This window comes from Zonotrichia leucophrys, chromosome 1, assembly GCF_028769735.1.
Source record: "Zonotrichia leucophrys gambelii isolate GWCS_2022_RI chromosome 1, RI_Zleu_2.0, whole genome shotgun sequence".
NCBI lineage: Eukaryota > Metazoa > Chordata > Aves > Passeriformes > Passerellidae > Zonotrichia > Zonotrichia leucophrys.
This window is the reverse complement of record NC_088169.1, coordinates 100,486,416-100,492,415: the sequence shown is the minus strand read 5'-3', so window position 1 is coordinate 100,492,415 and position 6,000 is coordinate 100,486,416. Positions and strand designations below refer to the sequence as shown.

General features: G+C 37.8%; 2 protein-coding genes across 5 annotated transcripts in view; one reads left to right on the top strand and one right to left on the bottom strand.

Moving 5' to 3' along the window:
* CMSS1 (cms1 ribosomal small subunit homolog) overlaps positions 1-6,000 on the bottom strand; it is a 223,665-nt gene that overhangs the window by 150,199 nt on the left and 67,466 nt on the right. The gene's annotated exons all lie outside the window — the stretch shown is intronic.
* Positions 1-6,000, top strand: part of FILIP1L (filamin A interacting protein 1 like) — a 188,629-nt gene that overhangs the window by 117,775 nt on the left and 64,854 nt on the right. For both annotated transcript variants that reach the window (XM_064725663.1, XM_064725653.1), the window contains exon 6: positions 2,601-2,779. In XM_064725663.1, coding sequence (XP_064581733.1) covers positions 2,601-2,779 — 179 coding nt within the window. The remainder of the gene's footprint in view (positions 1-2,600; positions 2,780-6,000) is intronic.

The following is a 6,000-nucleotide window of genomic DNA, read 5'->3' as shown; positions in this document are numbered from 1 at the left end:
CAGCAAAACAGAGCCATTGTTGCAAGCAGCACTGCATCAGAACTCTGTCAAAAATCAGGAGACAGATTGCTTTCTGACAACACTGTATATTCACCTGACAGCATCACCTTTAAAAAGACATGGATTAGAAACTTAGGTGATGGCATTTATGCATCTGTAATACCTGTTCCAAAAACCCTTCTGAAATCTTGGGTGGTGGGGCGGGGGAAAGGTTGATAAAACATCTTTTTGGAAGTTAAAAGCTAAACAAAATATTTCATTTTTTAAAATTTCCACTTCTGGTAAAAAAAGGGAGAGTGTGAAGAAATTAAAATGGACAGTTTTCCTCAACCTGACCTTTTAAGGCAAACCAGTTTTCAACTGCTTTAAAAGATATAGAAAACACAGCCAAAAGATTCCTGTATAAGGCAACTCTTGCTTACTAAGAGAGATTGCATATGCAAGGGTTTAGGTAAGAAATGTTTTCCCAGGGGAGGTCCTGCTTCAGGATCACGATTCCAGAAAGCAGTCTTACCTTGCTAGGCTAAAGCATACAAATGACCACTGAACAAGGTAAAAAAACTTCAATGATCTGCTGTAAGAGCACCACAAAATAGCAGCAAAACAAATAATCACAGGTTTCTTTGCATGTCTTGATCATGCATGAAACAAGCTCAGCTATGTTACATCAGAAAAGACTCTCTAATGCCATAAGTGCAGAAAAAAATGGCTAAAAAAATTTTTTGTTGGAATATTTCGGACTCAAACCATCTTCAAAGCCTTGTCAACAGCTCTTTCTTCTTCATTCACAGCATTGTCGACAAAAGGTTAACAATTGTTTTGGAAGAACATAAGAGAATATATGTAGATTTAGAAGAAGCTGAGATAAGCAGGGGTAAACTTGGAAACCTAAGCAGAAATTGATGATATCCTCACTTATTCAAGAAAGTCATATTTAGGCATTCCAGCTCTCTCTGTCATAATTTCTATTGGCCAAACTGTGAATAAACATGAGGAAAAGATAATTAATCATACTCCCTGGAATTAAATTGTCCAAAACAAGCAGTGGCCCTAAGAATCTGAAACCCCACTGTTTCTTGTGGCACACAGAATTCCTTGTGGGGGAAACATCAGAGAACCAGAACCAGCTTTGCTTCCCACACTGTCCATTTGTGAATTCTTTCCTATTAATAAAGTGAAACACTACAATCAGATTGGCCTACTAGAATAGACTGTGGTTAGAAGGAGGCACTGGGCTGTGAGCTCAAAATTTCTCTTTTCCAAAAAGGACACAAGGATTCCTATGTTGACCTGATGAGGAAGGCAGTCTCCATAGGGGAACAAACAGGGAACAAAGTTGGTCACAAATACAGACTCTTCCCAGATCTTTTGATGGCCTCCAGTGATCCTCCCTGAAACTTCAGCTAGATCAGTGATGCCCAAGGATGAAAACCACTCATGGTTTCACACACACACTTGTTCAGTCACACACTGAACTCAAAATTGTAACTGAATCTTCAGAATTAGTTCTCTCTTCTAATCACAGTTTTTGTGGAGTTATTTTAACAGCATAAGTCTAGTGAACAGTAATGCCAATACCTCTGTGGTTTAGAAAAATCAAAATTTATTGCCAAAAGCCAAAATAGATTATTTATATTAAAATATCACTATATAGTAATATTTAGAAAAATAGAACATTTTTTGCTATAAGGGTGGTCAGGCATTGGAATGGGCTGCCCAGGGAGGTGGTGGAGTCACTATCCCTGAAAGTGTTCAAGAAATAACCGGGCATGGCACTTAGTGCTATGGTTTAGTTGGCATGATGGTCTTTGGTCAAGAATTAGAATCAATGATCTTGGAAGTTTTTCCAAGTTTAATGATTCTCTGATCAGGTGTTAAGCAAAAATCCTTGAGGAAGGGAATTTTACACTCAACTGTGCTATAAAGGTGCCATATAAAAGAAAAAGACCTCAACAACATGTGCAATCTAAGGAACATAACAGGAAATGCCACCATTAAAAAGAAATACTTCTAACTATTAAAAAATTCAGCACTTACTTATTCCAGAAAGCCAGAGCTATGCTCAGAGTAAGCACAAGAGACAGGATTGTTCTGCACTCTTGGCACAACCATGCATTTATTGTGAAACCAGAAAACTGCTTTTTGATCTACCTCTACCTTACAAAAGCAATTTAATGCTCTTGTTTCCTAGGCAGCTAGGTGAAGCAGCTATTTCTACTCAACCAAAAGTCAGTCATCCACCACTGTGTGAAGCATTGGATAATGCATCTTCTGCCAAGACATCTGGTTCTCTACCACAGTGATCAATGAGAAAAGCACAACCCTGGGAACAGTAATTATTAATTAGTTAAAAAAAGTTGAGGATCACTCATTTCAGGAGGAGAAGGAAGGGAAGGTGACTGAAGGTCTTGAAAAACAGTACCTTATTTTTTCTAATTTTTTGGGATTAGACAGAATTAAACTGATACCCGATGACCTTGCTACCAGGCTTATTATTATTAATTATATTTTTTAGCTGCTCTCAAAATTCTTTTAGCAATCAAAGTCCAAAAAAGTAAAAGTTTCAAAATATTTCAGGAGTCTTCCCCCTCTTTTTGCAGCTTGATAAAGTTGTAGAGAAACAGAAAGAAGTTCACAGAAGAATGCTGGAACAACTTCTAATGGTGGAAAAAGCACACAGACAGACACTGCATGAGCTAGAGGAAGAGAAGAGGAAGCACAGCAAATACATGGAAAAAAGTGATGAGTTTACAAACTTGCTGGAACAAGAATGTGAAAGGTAAGGTTATCTCTTGCCATAGTACTAAGAAATATGCACAATTTAACATTACACCTAAGGTTCTCTCTGCTTTATTTTGCATCTACTAAAAATCAGACATGCTTGCAGAATTGTATTTTGAGAGTTCAGCTGGGAAAACATAACTGATGACTTCTAACAAATAATTATGTCTACAGCTCCATCAGGCAGCAGGGTAGGTCAAACAGTTGGCAGATTCTTCAGCACTGTTGCAGGATGCCAAGGATGTTACACCGCAAAAAATACAAGATACAAGCAGATGTATGATGTTATAACCAACAGGAAGCAGGTGAACCTTTCAGTGTGTTTTAGAAGCTCGGTACGCTCTGCAGTATGTAAGGAATAGAACATGTCATCAGACACACAGCCTTTCATGGCAGGAGAAAAAGACATAAGGAAAAGTAGGTATTTAGACAAAACAAAGAAATACATAGTGAGAAAGCAAAGGCAGAGGATAATGTCCAGAAAACTTTGAAAGTAACAATGACAAAGATCTCATATCAGAGTTGGCATAAAACCCATAAAAACAGCTTTATTTTTAAGAGTAACCTAAAAGTGCCACAGCTTGTTTAAGCACAGTGTTACAATGCTACAATTTCAATACCAATTCTCAGAAGAATTAAGAATTTAATTTCATTTACTGTCCTTAAAATAAGCCACTTTATACTGTAGCTTCTTTGAATCTGCAATAAAACTGAACACATCCTAAGGAAAAAAAAAAATCAAAGAACATTTCCTATTCCCTATATAGCTAGCCCAGAAGATAGGAGAATATTGTCTCAGTTTCCTTTCGTTTAGGAACAGATGGAAATGTTTGGGTGTGAGAACATCAAGCTTATTCTAAACTGACATTATGCACAGATAATTCTTCCTCTGCTTGGCCTGTGTAAGATCATGTCCTACGTAATTCTGGCAGCGTTCCCCTGTGTGCTGCACCTCTCTCCTGCACGTCCATCAAAGGCAGCACACACCGAGCACACGGCCGGATTTACAGCTCACAGGTCGGGCAAGAAAATGCTTTGCTCCTCAGAAAAATGTGTACAGATGCAGGCAAGCACAGACACAGAGAAAAGCACATACTAGGAACTGTTCTTGAGAATCATCATCAATCAGGAACCAAACCCTGAGATCAAGGGAAGTTTTCATCTCTGCTGTCTTCTCCTCAAAATATGACATATTCATCTCTTAGAGGCAGAGCTAGACAACTCCACTTGCTAAGAGTGGCAAAATGTTACATCAGACAAAGTGCTCACACTGTGAAAAGCTGCACACAGGGAAAGACTAAGCATTGGAGTAATTAATTTATTTTTTAAACAGGACAGACATGGGATTAAAACACTCTTCCCTGCCCCTCTGTATATCCCTCTATCCCTTCCCCTCTGCCCCACCTCTGTTCCCATTCCCAAGAAGACTGTAAACATTTACCACTATTGTCTGCTACTTTTAGTCAAGCTGCCTGGAAAATGGTGGGAAGAGAGGGAATGCTGAGGTGCTTCAAGAGCCCTTAGAGGATATAATAATAGCTTTAAGTATTTTTTTTTTTTTTTGAGGATGTATTTTATGTGGAAAACCTTAAGGGGGTGTGATGTCACTTACTGAGCTGATTCCAAATTGTTTGCCAAGTAATGTCACCATCAAGATCTCCACACAGTTCCCTGCCATAACAGAAAAAAAACAAAAAAAAAAGAAAAACCCACAAAGAAACCCACAACTAAAAAACTTTCACTAAGTGAAGACACAGCTTGTCCTACATGAGCCTGCCTGACATGGCAAAGTGATCTTTTCTTCCACTTGAAAATTCTTACTCCAATTTGCATTTTCTCAAATGCAAACTTTGCATTTGGATTAAGAACAAATACAACTCTAGAAAAAGTTTCACACATAAAGCAATGACATGAATTTTTGCAATACAAGTAAAAAAAAAAAAGAAAAAAAAGCAGGAAGTATTCAAAGAACTTACTATTCTTTTTTAGCCAGAAGCAAGATCCTCTTCCATATGATGGATATACAGCATTCTAAACAGTATTTCAGGTTCAAAGCAAAACCCCTGACTTTCAATTAGCCAAAGACATGCCTTGCTTTTATCAAAGAGCAAGACTACAGCATATGCTAAAGATATCCTTGGAGGATATACAATGTATACAAGCCAGAGAAGGTACATGTGACTGTGATCAAAAGTAAAAACACTTAGATGCTATGAGACAGTGATGCTGAGATCCTGAAAACAAGTTTTTATGGCAAGATTAAAGAAATCATTAGTTAGATCCAAGTCTTACAAACTGTTTTGGATATATCTTCAAATAAGGCAGAAAGAAAGCACAGAAAGCACTTCCTTTCTCTTGCCTGTGTGCTCAGAAAAACAGAACTGAAGAATTTTTACATGAAAATTTTAGTGATGAATTTATCAGATGATCTTGTTTTACATAAAATGGACAATCCTTCATCTCTACAGTCTTTGTTTTTCCTTATGCCCTTTATTGATGGCATTTTTCATTGAAAGAGTCAATGTTTGGATTGTGCAAAATGTAAGATTCTTTGGTGACTCAGTAAAAGCTCTTCACCTTATTGATTCAAAAATTTGATTCTCCAGTAAGGCAACAAGACTGTCCTCAGCAATTGCACATTGTCAGATTTGGGAGGTTAAGCTTGTGACAGGATGAGTGAAAACTTTCTAGATATGAGAACCAGATTAGCATTCTAACCCTTTAGGCAATTTAAGTATTTTTCTTGCTGCCTGCAAAAAAAATGATCCTCCATAGTCTTGCTGTAGTTCAGAGACAAAGAGTGATCTTCAAAGTGACCAGTCTCATTCCTAACAACAGACATTTACCAGCAAACAAAGAAGAAAACTATGCTACTGTCATTGTAGTGATTCATCTTCAGTCACACTCTTAAGGCATGGAGCCACAAATGAGCCACAAGCCTGACATAGCATATGAGGAAAAGTTCTGGGGAGAAAAAGAGGCCAATGGACAACTGGATAGGTCATTGCTGCACTTCAACATGAATGATTCTCTGTGTGTGTCTGCAGACCAGACAGGAACACCAAGACAATCTGTGCATAGCAGTGTAGCAGACCAAGTCAACTAGAGTCCAGAAGGGAAAAAATGGTTTTATTGTTAAAATGTAAAGAAACAGCAGCACCAAGTTCAGAGAAATGTAAGAAATAATAAATCCAGAAGCTGGATACACAGACAACTAGG